The sequence below is a fragment of the Schistocerca cancellata genome, chromosome 4 (assembly GCF_023864275.1).
Source record: "Schistocerca cancellata isolate TAMUIC-IGC-003103 chromosome 4, iqSchCanc2.1, whole genome shotgun sequence".
Lineage (NCBI taxonomy): Eukaryota > Metazoa > Arthropoda > Insecta > Orthoptera > Acrididae > Schistocerca > Schistocerca cancellata.
In genome coordinates, this window is record NC_064629.1 from 364,806,692 (window position 1) to 364,826,087 (window position 19,396).

Below are 19,396 nucleotides of genomic sequence, written 5' to 3' on the forward strand. Positions count from 1 at the left end.
TAACACAACAGCAGTCAGTACGGTACATGGAAAAAGCTCTACAATTACTTGACAATTTTTTTACTGATACAACAAACCCTGTCACTGATGCTTCTGACTATCCACCACCTACACAGATCCACTGACTGTGTGTGGGCTGAAAACCAATTATTTTCCATTTCTGTGCTTGGCACAACTTTTTCAGCTGTCCTGTAACAGATCTTATATGGTGACAGTTTGTAATGGAAAAAAAATTGACATTAATAAGAATGGCTCATCACATTTGACTACTACAGCTGAATGGCATTTGACCAATCTTCTTGACTTTCATATGAAAAATTTATTGAAACTCTGGTTTATTTCTGTAATGTACATTTTTCCTAGTAAAGTCTTCATAGATGAAGGCAAACACTACAGTAGATCAATGAAAGTTTACCTCGTAATTTCTGAGTCTCTGTGAGAGTGAGATGATTTTTAAAAAGTGGTGATTTATATGAGTGAGTGCCATTGATTCTGAAACACTACTCTGTTTTTTGTCATGGGAATAAAGCTGACATTAGAAGATCCTCACTGCATGCAATGATGGTATCATGAATAACAAAGTGAAATATTACCATATCTGCCTGGGAGATATTAGGGTGTGTACCATCTTACATCTTACATCTGTAGATTGTAAACTAGGAAGTTTCAGGTATATTACAGAATATTAAGAGAACTTGTGAAAAATGGGTTAAGAAAGATACACCAATGACACTTTGTAAAATGATAGATTGTCTGTAGGCAAGTAAACTTTGGGTATTAAAAAAAGAAAGAAAAGGTGCAATCCAGGCTAAGGAATTCACTTTTTGAGACCTGTTTAACATCTGACAAGAAGAGAGTGAATGAAAAATGTGAACATATTACAGCAACAAAATATGTGGTATTTAGAATACAGGATTTTAGATTAAAGCAGATGGTGCAGTCATATAAGAAAATATTTGATAGTACATTTCCTAAAATAATTCTCCATCACCGGGCAGTGCAAAGAATAAATATTGACCACCATAACACAAGTTAAATTCAACAAGTCCACAGTTGAATGTAGAAACTTACTATCTGGTATACTACTTGACAGAGTAAAAAGGAGGGGAAGAAGAATTTAATATTAAGGACAGAAATAAAATGTGAGGAATGAAACAAGTATCAGCTTATATTGTGCTGTTGCTAAGATCACAGATATAGTGCTACATTTTTATTTAAAGTAAAATTTAGAAATAACAACATTTATATACAGAAATTTCTTCATGCTACAATATTAGCACTTAAGTAATGCATCTTTAGGAACATTTTAACCTCAGAAAACTTCAGCTAATTTCATGTGCAATAACTTTTTAAGTGCTGTTATTTGTTGAGCAAAAATATTACCTTATCACTTGCTTACAATTAAATATGGACATGAGAAAGACAATCTTTGGCTTCAAAAAATACACATCACAAAAATATGAGTTGACAATACACAATATTTTATACAACATGAGTAATTACACGTACAATTAGTTTTGAGGAATGATCTCCCCAGAAGATCATTTACTGCGTACAATGAGTTTTGAGGAATGATCTCCCCAGAAGATCATTTACTGCACATTGATATGTTCTTGATAATGTGCAAGAACATATAGTATTACAACACCAATCCCAATACCTATATTTTGCTGCAATAACACCAAACATCCTGACTTCCACCCACGATCCATTGCTTCTGTTGCCACATGATTCATTTCTGGAATCTAAAACAAATTAAAAAAAGTTATGCTTGTATGTTTGTTGAAGAGATGTGCATTAGTTTGCTAAAAATTCTAAGGACACTAAGTAACTATACCTTTACACAAGGGAGCTTAATACAAAAGTAATCTGAAGACAAAGTATAGAAGTTAATTTTACAGACTTAATAACCATTTCTACTGTTAAGACAAGAGTTGTATGTTCCAGATGTAACATGTTGCCTGCAGTTGCAAATGAGGAGTTTTCAAGAAACTACATAAACTGTTAACCAAGATCTTGACCTGGTGTTCGATGGAACGTTATGTTCACTCATGAATCTTTTTCAGAGATTTGCTCTGAGAATCGTTTAAGAGATTTGCAGCACAGAAGCTACTAGAATGACATTCTTGATGTCACATTTAGCTTGTGGCATGGTTTTCTGGGATAAAATTAATGGTCAATTAAATATTAATGAAAAATTTTACATAGCTGGAAAGGGCTACTTGAATTACATAAGACAACCCTACATAAGAGCATCTACATCTACATGTACATTTATATGTACACCCATACTTTGAAAACAACTGCAAAGTGCATGGAAGAGGGTACATCCCATTGTACCAAATATTAGGGTTTCTTCCCATTCCGTTCATGTATGGAGCACAGGAAGAATGAGTGTATGAATGCATCTGTGTGTGCTGTAATTATTCTAATCTTATTCTCATGAATGCTATGTGAGCAATATGTAGGGGGTTGTAGTATATTCCTATGGCCATCATTTAAAGCCAGTTCTTGAAAACTGTGTTAGTAAACTTTCTCGGGATAGTTTATGTCTATCTTCAAGGGCTTGCCAGTTCAATTTCTTCAGCATCATTGTAACACTCTCGTGTAAGTCAAATCAACCTATGAGCATTAGTGCTGCTCTTCTCTGTGTACATTCAATGTCCCCTGTTAGTCCTATTTCGTATGGGTCCCACACACTTCAGCAACATTCTAGAATGGATTGCACAAGTGATTTGTAAGCAATCTCCTTTGTAGACTGATTGCACTTACCCAGAATTCTACCAATAAACTAAAATATACAACCTGCTTTACCCACAACTGAGCCTATTTGATCATTTCATTTCATATCCCTACAAAATGTAGGTACTCGTATGAGTTCAGTAGTGTATGAGTTCCAACTGACTCATTGATATTATAGTCATAGGATACTATAGTTTTTCATTTTACGAAGTGGACAGTTTTGCATTTCTGAACATTTAATGCAAGTTGACAATCTTTTTACAACTTCGAAATCTTACCCAGACCTGACTGAATATTTATGCAGCTTCTTTCAGACAGGACTTCATTATAGATAACTGCATCATCTGTAAAAGTTATGAGGTTAATATGAATATTGTCTGCAAGGTCATTAATATACAGTGTGAACAGCAAGAGTCCCATCACATCTCACTAGGGTGCACCCGAAGTTACCTCTACATCTGACTATGAAATTCCATCCAACATAACATTCTGTGTTCTTCCTGCCAAAAGGTCATCAGTCAAGTCATAAATTTCACTTGGTACCCCATATGATCATACTTTTAACAATAAGTACAAGTGTAGTACTGAGTCAAATGCTTTTTGGAAATCAAGAAATACTGCATCTACCTGACTGCCTTGATCCAAAGCTTTCAGTATGTGAAATGAGAAAAGTGTGAGTTGGGTTTCACATGACTGATGTTTTTAGAATCCATGCTGACTGGGATTGAGAAGGTCATTCTGTTCAAGATACCTCATTATGTTTTGAGCTCAGAATATGTTCTAAAATTCTACAACAAATTGGTGTCAGAGATATTGGATGGCAGTTTTGTGGATCACTTCCACTACCCTTCTTGTAGATGGGTGTGACCTGTACTTTCTTCCAACTACTGGTCATAGATTTTTGTTCAAAGGATCTACAATAGATTATAGTTACAAGAGGGCCTAACTCAGCCTCAAATTCATTATAGAACCTGATAGGGATTCCATCACACCTAGAGCTTTGTTCAGTTTTAACAATTTCAGCTGTTTCTCAATGCCACTGACACAAAAGCTGATCTCACTCATCTTTTCAGTGGTATAAGCATTAAGTTGAGGCAATTCTCCTTGGTTTCCCTTTCTAAAGGAAAATATGAAAACAGATTAAAGCATCTCAGTTTTTGCTTTGCTACCTTCAATTTCAGTTCCTGTCTCATTTGCTAGGAGCTAGACACTAACTCTGATGCCACCAAGAGCCTTTAAATACTACCAGAACTTCTTCGAGTTTTGTGAAAGATCATTTGCCAGTATTCTGCTATGGTAGTCATTGAAGGGTTCACACATTGCTCTCTTGACAGCCAAATGTGTTTCATTCAGCATCTTTTTATCTATAGCCCTACACTTTATTTTGCATCTATTATGCAGTAGTCTCTATTTCTTTAGAAGTTTCTTTACAATGACTGTATACCATGGAATCCCACTCACCCCATTATGAACTGCTCTACTGGGTATGTATCTAACCAGTGCATGATCAACTATTCTTTTAAAATTGAGCTATAGTTCCACTACATGCTCTTATCGATTTTTTATCTATTTTACTGAACATATATATCTTTTTGCTTTTCTTAGTTGTCCCTTGTACTCTAGTACAACTGTAAACTCCTATTCAGTAGGTTACAGTTCCTCCCCTATATATTTACAAGTGGGTGCTGATGATGAGAGAAACTCTGGAGTTCTTCAAACTAACAGTGACTATCATAGTCACCATAAATACAGCTGTAGAGCTCTCCATTGAGAAACATGTAGAAAGAAATGAATATTGTTGTAATAATTTTCCTTTACAGCTGCTTTTTCTATGTGTTATTTACTGCTACCAGTTTCAGGTGATTGTTCATTTTCAAGCAATTCCTAGATAGAATCGGCATATATGTCTATGTATGTACATAAATAAAATAGAAAGAAACATTCCACATGGGAAAAATATATTAAAAACAAAGATTCCATGACTTACCAAACGGGAAAGCGCTGGTAGATAGGCACAATAAAAAACACACATACACACACACAAAATTTCGAGCTTTCGCAACCCCCGGTTGCTTCGTCAGGAAAGAGGGAAGGAGAGGGAAAGCTGAAAGGATGTGGGTTTTAAGGGAGAGGGTAAGGAGTCATTCCAATCCCGGGAGCGGAAGGAAAAAAGGACAGGTATACACTCGCACACACACACATATCCATCCACACATATACAGACACAAGCAGACATATGACTGCTTGTGTCTGTATATGTGTGGATGGATATGTGTGTGTGTGTGCAAGTGTATACCTGTCCTTTTTTCCCCCTAAGTTAAGTCTTTCCACTCCTGGGATTGGAATGACTCCTTACCCTCTCCCTTAAAACCCACATCCTTTCATCTTTCCCTCTCCTTCCCTCTTTCCTGACGAAGCAACCGGGGGTTGCAAAAGCTCGAAATTTTGTGTGTGTGTTTGTGTGTTTTTTATTGTGCCTATCTACCAGTGCTTTCCTGTTTGGTAAGTCGTGGAATCTTTGTTTTTAATATATGTATGTACATATACGTGTATAATTTCTGATTTTATTTTAAGTTTTACTTACTTTATAAGATCTAAAATGTTATTTTTCATATCTGATCTACTTTTTTGTTATATTTGTGCATGGCTGTTACATTATATATTATATCTTTGATGGAAATTAATTTGTATCATATGCGAAATTTTGGATTGTCTTTTGTTCTGTTTTATCTGTCACTGATAAGTTTTTTGTTGAAGTTCTTAATTTTTTTTATTTATATGTTCTGTTTGTCCATTCAAGATCTTATTTGAACTTTTTACCAAATGCATGTAGTTTCCTATTTCCTCCAATATGTTTATGTTAGCTTCCTTTTTTGGCTCTATTGAGAATGGAGAGATTAGTGCTTATGATAAGTTATGTATTAAATGTCACCCACTAGCACATAAAGCAGCATCTTTTCACACTTCGATGGGGTGCGTGATTAGAGTTTCCCTTACTAAAGAAAATATGAAGACAGAGTTGGGTAAACATAAACTGTAACTGCAATTAATGGCTACAATCCTGACATAGTCCATAAAATAAATGGAAAGCAAATTAGGGCCAAATATGCAAATGAAAATGATTTAATAATATTAGCAAAAGTGAAAAGAAAGAAGAAAGAAAATTTTGTTGTACTATCATACAAGGGAAATATTTCTCAAAAAATAAGTAACACATTTCAGAATACTAATGTTAAAATTAGATTGATCATTAGATGAATTTTTGGATATAGTAAGTGGGTAATTTCCCAACCCCACAAAATAAATAAATAAATAAAATTAAAAATATTGAGTGTCATGTAATATTTTGTCTAATGTAATATCTTGTATAGACACCTTATATTAACCTGACACATTCCACATCATTACGAAGTGTCGTATTCATGATCTATGGAACAAGTACTAATCTTATCTAATTTAATCTAGCTTCTGCACAGAGAACAAACTAAGAATGAATGTAATACACAGAACAGACAAAGCTTAAAAATATGACCAATCAGGAAAATATAAAATTAAACGTAGTGACTGTGACATGTTCTACATCAGACAAACAGAACAAAAATTTACTACAATATACAAACAACATTTAAGCAAATGCTATAACAACCACCCCACATTTCATATGCATCTTCAAGAAAATCAACACTTACAGTGGATGTAAGCAATAATATCTCCATTCTTTATAGAGCCAAAAAGGGAAGCTATGTGAACAACTCGGAGGAAACAGAAATCTACACACTTTTGACAAAAATCCTGAATACCGTCTTAAACAAACAAACAGAATTTAGAAATAAATAATATATTGAGTACTTCTGTATATAAAATTATAATGCAACAGAAATTATATAAATATGCTGACAATAGCTTGACTGTACCTATGTGCTGCTTGAGAATGAGCTGCTGCTTGGATCCAGTAGCAGCAAGCAAAATATAAAAAAGCAGCTGTAGTGGATTATTATTTGAACAGTAAACATTTCATACAAGTTGTTCAGGCTGCATAACAGCAAACACAAGAAATATTCAAGTAAAAGGAACTCTTATTCAAACACAGTGTGAGCTGCACTGAAATAATACCTCATAATCCCTTGGCAGTATACATTGAGGGGTTGAAAGAGAAAAGGAATTTTTGAATGGAATTGAAGGGAAAAAACTATTTAAAAATGTTTTTACAATTTAAGTGAACATATTAGCATCCAGAAGTACTATTTACTTCTGAAGTTTGCTGAATACTTTTATATACCAGTAGTATCTGTACTGTTTTTACTTTACATCATTTACAGAAGAATATTTTGCTGCAAGTATTTTTTTTTCAAAGAAATTCTGATAAAATCAGAAATTACAAAATGAAGAAATAATTTTATTCAATAATGAGTTATGAATTCATCTTTTGTGATAGTCAACTTACAATAATAACATCTTTTAATATACAGAAGTGTGTTATAAGAATTACACTGATGTAATAAAAGTCATAGCAGAGCAGTATGCCCATTTGTGGAGCTGTCATATCTACTCCTGTGATTCATGTAAAACGATTTATGATATGATTATGGCCGCATGATAGGAATTAACAGACTATAATGCAAATGGTAGCTGCAGCTGGATGCACGGGACATTCCGTTCTGAAAATCATTAGGAAATTCAACATTCTGAGATCCACAGTGTCAAGTGTGCTGAGAATACCATATTTCAGGCATTACCTCCCACCATGGACAACACAATGACTGACAGCCTTCAATCAATGACCAGGAGCAGTGGCATTTGCATAAAGTTGTCAGTGCTAACAGACAAGCAACACTGCATGATATAACCACAGAAATCAATGTGGGACATATTACAAATGTATCCGTTAGGACAGTGTGGTGAAATCTGGCATTAATGGGCTATGACAGCAGATGACACATGTGAGTGCCTTTGCTAACAGCACAACATCACCTGCAGCACCTCACCTGGGCTCATGACCATATTGGTTGGACCCTAGAAGACTGGAAAACTGAGGGTTGATAAGATGAGTCACAGTTTCGGGTTGGTAAGAGGTGATGCTAGGGTTTGAGTGTGGTACAGACTCCATGAAGCCATGGACCCCAGTTGTCACCAAGGGACTGTGCAAGCTGGTGGTGGCTCCATAATGGTGTGGGCTCTGTTTACATGGAATTGACTGGATACTCTGGTCCACCTGAACTGATTACTGACTGTAAATGGTTATGTTCAGCTACTTGGAGACCATTTGCAGTCATTCATGGACTTCATGTTCCCAAACAATGGCAGAATTTTTATGGATGACAATGTGCCACGTCACTGAGCCACAATTGTTCGCGATGTCAGTTCTTGCACAAAATCCTGTAAGAGGCAACAATTTTGCAATTATGGATGGCTATAGAGTCAACATGGCTCAATATTTCTGAAGGGGGCTTCCAAGGGCTTGTTGAATTGTGCCACATTGAGTTGTTGCACTACATTGGGCAAAAGGAGGTCTGACACGATATTAGGAGGTACCCCACGAATTCTGTGTCCTGAGTATATACCTTGTGCTAGTCCTAGAACATACCATACAGGTCTTCAAAAAAACTGATTCTGATCACTGTTTTACAATAAATGTAAGTCATTGATATCCTTTCCTGTTAGCAATATTTCTCTTTTTTCAAAACAAGTCACATGTTGATGACATAAAAAGCCCTTAAAAAAGTTAGCGAATAATGAAAAAATTGTTGTGGAACATGAAGTAAGTAACTCCTCTTTGTAATTAATAATGTTCTGCAAAACACCAATGGAAAATTTTACAAGTGCCATGAAACAATGGAAAAGTCAATCCATGTTATTAATAGTACAAAGCATGCTTGTAACAGCACAGAGAACTTTGATAAAGACTTGAAAATTAAAACATTAGTACAGAAAGAGGTCTGACACATGTGTACAGTATACCATAGCTTATTAAACATGTTGTGATTAATAGAGTTGAGTTTAAGAATGAATTAATCATCTTTCTATCAGATAGCTCCTTCTACACCACTGAAGAGTATCTTCACAGGGACTCTTAAAATTATGGTATTAGATTATAATTTAATTAACATTATTACTGTAATAATACTGTATAATACTTCATAAAGTTAAGCCATTCCATTGCACTGTACTCCAATGTCTTTGACTTCTTTTCATCTCATAGATAAATTTTTTGCATGATTAATATAAGGAAAGCAATAAAGGAAATTGCAAATGTGCATAGACACAAACCATGTCCACAAGACTGATGTAGAGGAACATCCCAGCAGCAAAGCCAAATATGTATTTGCTCGCATAAATTTCACCAAGAAGAACTCCAACGGCAAATCCCACAAAGCATGTGCAGGCAGAAAGGAAATTGCAGCAGACTGCCAATTTTACTGACATTCCAGAATTCAACAAGACAGCAAAATCACCTGGAGATTATAGAAAAAGGAACTGATACTAAGTTTGCATAAAAAACAATATACATTTATTTGAATGCCACAAATGTTAATATTTGGGAATAACACATTTGTGAATTAATAGTTTTCTTAGCACCTTCACCAGACGATTAAGAAGTTATATATTACATTATATAATAATCCGTGTATGTATCATGTTGCAGTTACCAACTTGTCCTAGAAGCTCACTCTGCATCCAGTATTTTCATATAATACCATGCTGATGCAATAAAAGACTAGATCAAATACAGTTGTGAACCATATTTACTTAAAATAATTACTTCCATAGTCCAGTTACACAAATATAAAACAGTGCAGTTGTGGGAATGGCAAATAGAAATGATAATTCATGACTCACCTAAAATATCTACATAACTGACAGTCTCAGCATGACTGAAGCACATCCTGCATTTGGGTTAATCACACAATTAAAAAGTTACTGAAATGTATTCAGAATGCTCTAATAATGGCAAGTTCAGATCGTGAATTCACATTGATCTATGACTTTGATTGAGTTTGCAAGTGGTCAGTGTGTTTAAACTTCACAATGTTCCAAAAGCAGCTCAGCTTCTTAGCTTTGATGAAAGTATTATTGACATAGTTATATAGTCAGTACCTGTTAATAGAGGCATTTGAAACCTTAGTTTCAGTATTGCTGCTTAACTTAATAGTGATTTTTGTAATATGAAATATGCCCATGTTCAGAAAAAGCACAACACCTTGAACGACTAGAGATAGGATGTTCATATTCACAGGACATTTACATTAATATGTTCTGCAGAAATGATTAGCATTTGAACCAAGTTGTCGCGCAGGTTCAAAGTCATCATCAATATTGTGCACAACACTATTTACTGCTAAAATGTGCCTGCGGCTCTCATTATCACTATAAACCAAAGGTAATGAATGGATCAGTGTGACCTGAACAGATGTGCAGGATACCTCACAGATGTAAATGCAAACCGTACCATCAAATCATTGAGTTTGAAAGAGGATGCATTATTGGCATGAGAGAATGTGATGACCTATCTGGAAAATTGCTGTTCGTGCGGGATAAAGTATTTGGCAGTGAAATGGGTGTGTGCAGAATTGTTCATGGAAGGCCATAGAACACAATGAGATCAGTCAGGTGACACCAACCACACCTCCCGCCGAGAAGGTCGACACCTCATCCAAATGGCACTGCAGGACAGATCGGCATCCTTCTCAGCTCTAGCGCAACAGTGGAACAGTGTAACACATTGTACACTATTAGGGCTGACAGTCCATTGCTGTTTATTACAGCAAGGGTTAGACACACATCGTCCATTTCTCCCTCTACCTTTGACAAATGTGCAGAAACATCATAGACAGCAATGGTGTATGGAGCAACATCACTGGGGACTGGAATGGTATCAGATAGTGTTTCTGGATGAATACAGGTTCTCTTTGTTTGAAAATGATGGCCGCATTTTGGTTCACCACATACAGGAGGAGCAACATCACAGTGACTACATTTGCACAAGATATACAGTGCCAACTCAATGCTTTATGGTGTGGAAAGCTATTGGGTACAACCATAAATCACAGTTGGTGTGTGTCCAGGGAACTGTGAGCAGTGTGACCTATGTGAATGGCATCCTGTGAACTGTAGCCATACCTTTTCTGCACAACTCTCCAGATGACACTTTTCAGCAAGACAATGCATGACCACATATTGCTGTACAAACAGAAGCCATATTGGTGTCTCAGGATTTCAGCCTTTTGCATGAGTCCACAAGATCACCAGACTTGTTGCCAATCAAAAATGTGTGGCATATGGTGAGAAGACGGGTGCACCACTGTGACCTGAAGCCAGCCATCAAGATGAACTTTGGGGTGAATGCAGTATGGATGGCTATCCCACAGGACACCATTTGTGCATTACATGATGCGATGCAGTCACATTCGGAATAAGTTATCAGGGCCCATGGCGGACCCTGTACCTAGTAGGCAACAGGACACTTGCTGAACCGAGGTGATTGAAATAATAATCATTTCTGCAGAACATACTAATGTACATATCCTGTGACTATGATCATCCTATCTCTAGTCATTTAAGGTGTTCTGTTTTTCCTGAACATGAGTGTATCATTATTACTGGGCCAGTACCACAAAATTGTCCAATGTTCTGTAGATTCATTTTCATACTACATTTAACTTTCATCTATGATTAAACTCTTCTAATAAATCAGCATGTTCCAACTTCAGTTTGTAAGTTGGTTTCCATAAATCCAGGGAAAAAATCATAAAAATATTTATAATACAGTAGCATATGTTTCAAATGTGGTGAAACAAGTGTACAACACATTTCACAGTGTAAATACATATGTAGCACAATTCTACACACAAAATTATCTCCAAAATATAAATCGCTTAAAAATGTGCAAAATGCATACATCAGTTTAAAACTCTGTAAATAATACTACTACAGTGTGCAAAGTGATTATGATGAGCACAGCAATACAGTACATAAACTGATGTGTGATACTGTTAATTAGGATGTTTCTGATGTCTATTAGTATTGAATTCCAATTTTTTTGCATAGCAGCTCTAAATCCAGCGAAGTTTAGGACTAACTAACAAGCAACACACCTCCTGGGAGCACTACAAACATGCTCTGTGACATTAAGATTTAAAAATCAAGTTGGCCATCATATGCTCTGAATCAACCAGCACTGAAGACATTCATTCTTCAGAGGAGTCAACTGTGATTGCACATAGACATTTTGTTACACTGTTTGACAACTGCTAAGGAACAACTTACACTTTCTAAGTAACAAATACCATTTGCTATGGAACAACTGATAATTGCTGTGGAACACCTGACTGATGAATGTAGAGGATGGGACATGTTACCTGCAGCAGACCCTGTGCATGAACACACTGCATCCATTAGGTATTTCATGTAGTATGGTGTTTCATGAAGGTTGTTGTGGAACTGATTAGTGCAACATTCTGTGTGGTACAGCAATATGTCTGCAAGACACCATTTGAGTGCTTATAATCAAGGACGAGCAGCTAGATAGCTTGAAGCCAGTCAAAATGTCAATCACAGCTCCGTATGGAAAGTAATGGATGACTGTATGTCCACCTGATGATATACAATCCCACACAGAGACACTCACTATTCCTATGATTTCCTTTTCATAAATATTTGATTGAAACCTTACCAAATAAAAAACTGTTTGTTGCTATGCAAGATAAATTAGAACTGAGTTGTGATTCTCCAACAGAAAGGGGTTCCTACTCAATGGTCTGAAGATGACCACAGTAGTGGTCGAAACTGGTCACCTTGTTAAATAAATCGTGATCAAGACTGTTTTTAATAGTAATTATTTACAAGACATTGATCACTGCTGTTCCCGTAATGCATTCAAAAGTAATTAAATTAGAATTCATCTATAAAAACTGTAGTCCCTGACTGATCTCCATTCCATTGCACATGATGGCCACCTCACTGCAAATACTTTCATCCCAGGTGAGTGGACATCAGTACACACATGGCAGGTGGCATCACATAAATGTGCCTTCATGAAACTTTCTAATCACAATAGTCAATGATATTACTGTTTTACTGCATGCAGTGCTGAGTATAGCTGAGCTTAGATTTTGAGCCTGTTCATATGAGAAAATAACAGCATAATGTTCATTGCCAGATGAACAGTTGTGTTTCACAGTCTTTTACTTTAACTTTTCACAACTCCCCCAATAATACACAGTTATATATGGCCAGTGCACTATCATTTAACTTTCCATAAGCTTCATTAATAATTAGCAGGCAAACATCCACACACTGCAACAATAGTTTACTGTTGAATATCTACGAGCAGTAAAAACATAACCACATAATTCACAGTTCTTTCAGAATAATCAGGTAGATATGGAACAGACACTGTCATTGCTTTAACACACGGCCTATTGGTGTAACACTTATTTCACCATTAAGTTGAGGCATTGTTGTCATTCTACCCAACACAGGTTCCTCATCTGAAACTCGGCCATGGACTGTCTTGTGACCAAAATTCAGGCCTTTATATATCATCACAATAATAGGTACGGAAACTACATAGTGTTTGAAGTTCAATTTAAACTTAACTCATTAAATTAACTGAATACATCGAAAAATTTGTTCCTTTTAACAGTTTCTTCTACTACAAGTTTTAGGCCAAATTATTTGTTTAAATGATGAAATTAATGTATATCATTATTTAAACAATACTTTTGACAAAACTGTTAATTACTTTGTAATTAATGAAGGGCTGGTTTTGCTAACATGTTTGAACAGAGCCAAATAGATTCTTTAAGATTACTAGTATTTCATCTACCAAATGTTTGTAATTAGTACAGAATTTATACTTGTTTAGACATCAACAATAGAATTTAAGTTACAAAACAATTACTGATTTCACCCTATAACAAAAGATACTAACTAGGAATAGTTGAGATAAATTAGAAAATTAATTACATACATAAGACTAAGCACAAAATTAGACCTAGTGTTATATTCTTTAAAACTGAGGGCCAACCTTTCTCTTTTATGAAAATGCAGATTCTATTCACATATGTTAATGGCAATTAGTTAAAAGTGAAAAAACATATTTAATGAGGCAGATGACAAAACAAGAGGGAAATTAAAATTATCCCAGCTTGCTTCATCAACATGAAATATGTTTACAAATGTATGTGAACTATGACAATACATGTGACATGGGTGGACACCAGTAAATAAATGGATAAAAAAGCTCCTCATAAACCCCTCAATTGATTTCAATCAAACTTGGTACACATATCTGGAAAAAATACTGCAGGGGTAAGAACAAGCAACCTCCTATTGGGGTGGGGCAGATAAAGTTGAGAGAGAAGGGAGGAAAGGAGATGGCCAGAGAGAGAAGGGGACAGAGGAGGACACAGATAGCAGGGGGGGGGGGGGGGGAATTCTCCAAAAGGGAAGAGGAGGAGATGTTCATAGAGAAGGATGGAGAAAATTGACAGAGAAAGGGAAGAGAAGAGATGTGGGAGAAGGAGATGGGCAGAGACGGGGGGGGGGGGGGGAGGTGGAGGTGGAAGTGGATACAAAGAGTGGGAGAGTAGTCGATTGACCGAGAGAGGAGGGAGGAGGAGATGGACTTTGAGGAGTGAGACAGAGATAGAGGGGGTGGGGAGGAAGAGATGGGCAGAGGAGGAAGGAGCTGATAGACAGAGAGGGGAGGAGCAGATAGAGAGAGAAAGGAAAGAGGAGGAGATGGACTGGGATAGAGGGAGGGAGATATGGTCAGACAGAGGAGGGGGGGGGAGGAGGAGGAGGCATGGGCAGAGAGAGGGGGAAGGAGAAGATGGAAAGAGATAGAGGGAAGAAAGGGATGAACTAATAGAAGATGAGAATAAATAAATATCCAGGCAGCATCAGGTACTCAGCTAGTTGTCATATAACATATGTCAGCATGATTTATGGAGTTTGGAAAATAGGTAGGGCTTTTTCTTCTAATTTATCACCCCTGAACATGAAAATGATATCAGTTTTTTCCATCATCCTTAGTTTTCACTTCTCCCAACCTGCTGCAGGCTATTTACTACTTACTACTGGCTGTGAAATTGTATGGTGTGATTTATTTAAATCTGGTAACATTGCACTTTTGTATGATGGTCAAGTAGAGGGGGAGGATGAAGGCTGACATTCCATAATCACTACACAAACCAACAGTTGAGTGAGTGAGAGAGTCAGAACAAGATGCTTATATGGGTTGTTGTGAGTGGCGTTACCTTATTGAAGCCATGTTCAAAACATCAGGAAAGTAGTGTGTGAATAGCCCAGATATACTTTGTTACATATATGGAACTTATGTGATAAGTACAGGAGTTCAACAAATAATGGAATTTGCATGGAAATCATATTTTGCTTATTTTGGCCTGAAGCTCAGAGATCAGAACAAGTCAACTGCTCAACACCCTGTGCGTCATACATGCTCAGAGCAATTAAGGAAATGGATTGAAGGTAAAATGACGTGTCTGAACTTTGCTGTTCCCATTATATGGCATGAATAGAAGAATCACATCAATGATTGTTACTTCTGTATGATGAAAGTAGTGATAGACAACAAAAGAAACATGAACAAAATTTTGTATGCAAACTTATATAGGTGATTATAGGTGACCTTCATGATCCAGGGCTGCCAATCCCCTCTCCACAATATCAATGCATACATCTGAATTCACTGAACTAGAGGTAAGTCATGAAAGAGGTGTATCTGAGTATTCCAAATGTAGTACTGGTAACAACCCAAAACCTCTTACTTGAACAGAACTTAACAATTTGCTGAAAGACTTTTGGCTCTCAAAAGGCACAACGAAACTTCATGGATCATACTGCCATTGAAGGATAATTTACTTTCACACATTATATCTTACTCAATGTACATAAATTGTGGTAAAAACTTTAGGAAAATTTTTGTTGGAGCTGGTTTAATGGTGTTCTGCAGAGACATTGCCTGATTGGTGATGCAAGTGGGAATTGAGGAGTATAGCTGTAAGCAATAAAGATTATTTATAGATTGTTCAAAGCAAATTTTGAAAGCAGTGTTACTACACGGTGGATATGAGCTAGCATCAGTACACTAAAAAGAGTCGTACAGTACCATGAATGTATAAAAAACACGACGCTTGTATTTGGTGTCTGTAGAGTGAATGGCATTCTTCTTAGCCAGCAGACAGGGCACATAAATATGTCTTGCTATATATGTTAAATGGGATAGTAAAGTGTATCATGAGCGTTGGAGTAGGAGAGAGTGGGATCAAAGAACATTGTGAATGAATGTTTGGTTAATCCAGATCGCAATTTATTGGCTCCATTGCGTATTAAATTAGGACTGATGAAGCAGTATGTGAAAGCATTGGACAAAACAGGAAACTCTTTCAATACCTGTGTAGCCAGTTTCCAAATCTATCTGGTGTAGATTTAAAAGAAGGAATATTTGTTGGACTCGATACATGTAACTTGATGTCTGATGAACACTTTGAAAGTACCATGATGGAAACAGAACAGCAAGCTTGGAGAAGTTTAAAAAATGTACATCAATTCATTAGCCAGAATAAGCACCCTGATTACAAGGATATAGTGGAAGGGACACTACAGTCATTTAAACAGTTAGAATGGTAGATTTCCCAAAAAAATACATTTTCTAATGTCAGCTGCTGGGGGTAGCTGTGAGGTCTAGAGTGCCTTGCCACGGTTCACGCAGCTCCCTCCATCGGAGGTTCGAGTCCTCCCTCGGGCATGGGTGTGTGTGTTGTCCTTAGTGTAAGTTAGATTAAGTTAGGTTAAGTAGCGTGTAAGCCTAGGAACTGATGACATCAGCAGTTTGGTCCCATAGGAACTTACCACAAATTTTAATTTTTCTAATGCCATTCCTAGACAATTTTTAGGACAGTTTGGTTGACACATTAGAGGGACTTGATTAATGGTTCCATCAGGAACTTAAAAATCTGGAACATCATTATCAGGGTCATTGGGGAATAAACATGATGTCTGACTACTGCTGGTGTATCACATGTGTAAGAGTAGTGACACACAAAAGGAAGGACATCAGGCATTTATTCATGGGCAAATGTAAAGGAAAGTAGTACCCTCATGAGAGGTGAGTGTCCAAATCATTGTATTTGCTTCTTCAATTTCGTATTTATCACTTTACTTTTTTTACCATTTTATTGTTCCATTTCTTCTCCACCTTCATGTAATTGGTTTCTGATTTCATTGGTTACAGATTTTGACAACGATGATGGAGCAAAACCCTGACATACTGTAGGGAAACAGCTTCAGATTCATGATCATCACAATGGATTTAGTCAACAATTCATATTTTTGTGCCAACACTAGACAAAATTCAAAATTTGTCAATGTGTGTAATTGCACTGTCTTTTGTTAAATCTCCTGGATGCCAAACTTATGATCAGAAATTATTGCCAAGCTCTATGAACAACACAAAGATGAGCATTTAGTGATCTGGTGGCCTCTACCTGAGTGTGGCCTGCCTTTAGCCTGAAAATAGCACAGTATTGCTTTCCCAGCAGTCTCCTCTCACTATTACATCAGCTTTGTGCAGAAATGATGAAATGAGATCACTCCACTGCTAATACACTCCTATTACATTGCTAGACATTAAAATTGCAACACCATGAAGACAACATCAACAAGCACAAAACTAGCATGAAGTGTACCACAGTCTTTTATAGAAAATGATTAACATTACAGCAGAACTGCACAAAATAGGTAAGGTAGGTAGATGGACAGGTAAGGCAAACCTGTCACAAAGCACAGTTTGGTTTGAGCATCTGAGTGCTTTACTAAGCATAAGCATATTGGAGGTGTTACAGTCTTGCATTCATCTTTCCTTTCGGCTGACATACAAGGTGAGATATAAGGAGACCTACAGTTTAATATGGACTTGGAAACATGGTGCAGCTTGGCATTTTTCACATATAAAATATGTGCTCAGTGGTGAAAGAAGTGATAAGTGACAGATAGATAACAGATGATGACCTTTGCATCTATATATGTGAATTATCTACACTGCTGGCCAATAAAATTGCAACACCACAAAGATGCATGAAGTAAACTACATGCTTGGATATGAAAATGATTAATATTTTGGAGTAATCACACAATGTAAATAGAATAAACACCAAGTACACTCTATACTCAAGGAAAGATTATGTATTTCTCATAGGGAAATCATATGTGAATGTTATTTGTTTGTGAGCAGATTGTGTCATATCTCTTGCAAGAAGGAGAAATGTCTACCAGAACATGTCAGAATTCAACAGTGACTGAATTGTGCCCTATTGAGACTATGGTTTATTGTTCCAACATATTGCTGCTCACATTGGTTGGGATCTCATGACTGTCATGTGAATTGGATTCAATAGATTCACAAGGCCCATACTCAATGCCATGTAGGATCTCACCCAGCCCCACATGACTAGCACCTGAGAGGAAGACATATTTTTCACTCAGTTGGGAATGATCTCACAGTTGTGTCACATATCTCGAGTCAGGAAATGGACTTGTTTGCAGCAATATAGGTGTCCACAAAGAGAGAGCAATGACATCAGGGGCATCACAGACTCTCAGCACAGAGACCTTTATTATGGCATCCCTTAATGTGGCAGCAGTGAGAGGCATGCCAACAGTAGTGTTCCTAACAACAACATGGGACACAGGAGTGGCAACATGTCTTTTCAGACAATTTTCAATTCTGCATATAGCATCATAATGGATATATCCATGTGCGGAGGCTCTGAGGAGACTGAACATTGCCAAACTACATGTGTTATCATCACATGGGTCCAGCACCTAGTGCGATGGTGTGGGGTGCCATTGGATACACAGCATGATCATCTTGGTTCACAGAGCAAGTGATTTTGACAGCAAGTTAGGCATTTATGACACATTAAGGCCAGTGGTTTTGCCCTATCTGTTAGGTCTCCATAATGTTATCTTTCAAGAAGACAACACAAGACTGTACATTGCTCATACTGTCCTGAAATACCACAGTACAGAAATAGTTCCACTGATTTGGTCATGGGTTACCAAGAAACTGAGTGCCACCACTCGCCAGCCACTATGATTTATGAATTCTGGCATAGGCCTGAAGCAGCATGGAATGAATACTGATATCTGTCCATATCTCTTACCCATTTATCCAGCCTCAGGCTGTATTGGACCACTTTCCCCTGTCTTCCCACAATTCTTCTTCTTGTTTTGTTCCAGTCCAGATTTTGTCTTCTTAAATTGATCTTCATTGATTCAATCCATTTTTCTCTGGGTCTCCCTTTTGCCCTGTCATTTGTTTTGGTATTCCTCTGTCTTTCATTTCTTTCCATGCCCAAACCATTTCGCCTACGATTTTCAATCCTATCACTGAACTTTTCTACTCCAGTTTCCTTGCCAAAATCTTTATTTCTCACTCTGCCCTCCTCATTTTCCCTAACATTCCTTTTTGGGAATTTCGTTTCACTGGCTTGCAGTCTCCCTCCTCCCTTCCTGTCACTGAAAAGATCTGCACTGCATACGTCATTATGGGCATAGAGTACATTTTTATAGAACTTCCTTACATTTCATGAGTACCTTGATGACAGAATGATTGACAATGTGTGTTATT

The 19,396-nt window shown here is 36.9% G+C and overlaps 1 protein-coding gene across 4 annotated transcripts in view; it reads right to left on the reverse strand.

Annotated features, from left to right (window-relative positions):
• Nucleotides 1–1,237: 1,237 nt before the first annotated feature.
• Nucleotides 1,238–19,396, reverse strand: part of LOC126183662 (metal cation symporter ZIP14-like) — a 386,045-nt gene continuing 367,886 nt past the window's right edge. For 2 of the 4 annotated variants that reach the window (XM_049925807.1, XM_049925809.1), the window contains exons 10-11: nucleotides 9,010–9,194; nucleotides 1,238–1,745 (exon numbers count right to left, since the gene is read on the reverse strand). In XM_049925807.1, coding sequence (XP_049781764.1) covers nucleotides 1,593–1,745; nucleotides 9,010–9,194 — 338 coding nt within the window. In that variant the 3' untranslated portion in view covers nucleotides 1,238–1,592. The remainder of the gene's footprint in view (nucleotides 1,746–9,009; nucleotides 9,195–19,396) is intronic. The other 2 variants (XM_049925810.1, XM_049925811.1) reach the window with 1 other exon arrangement.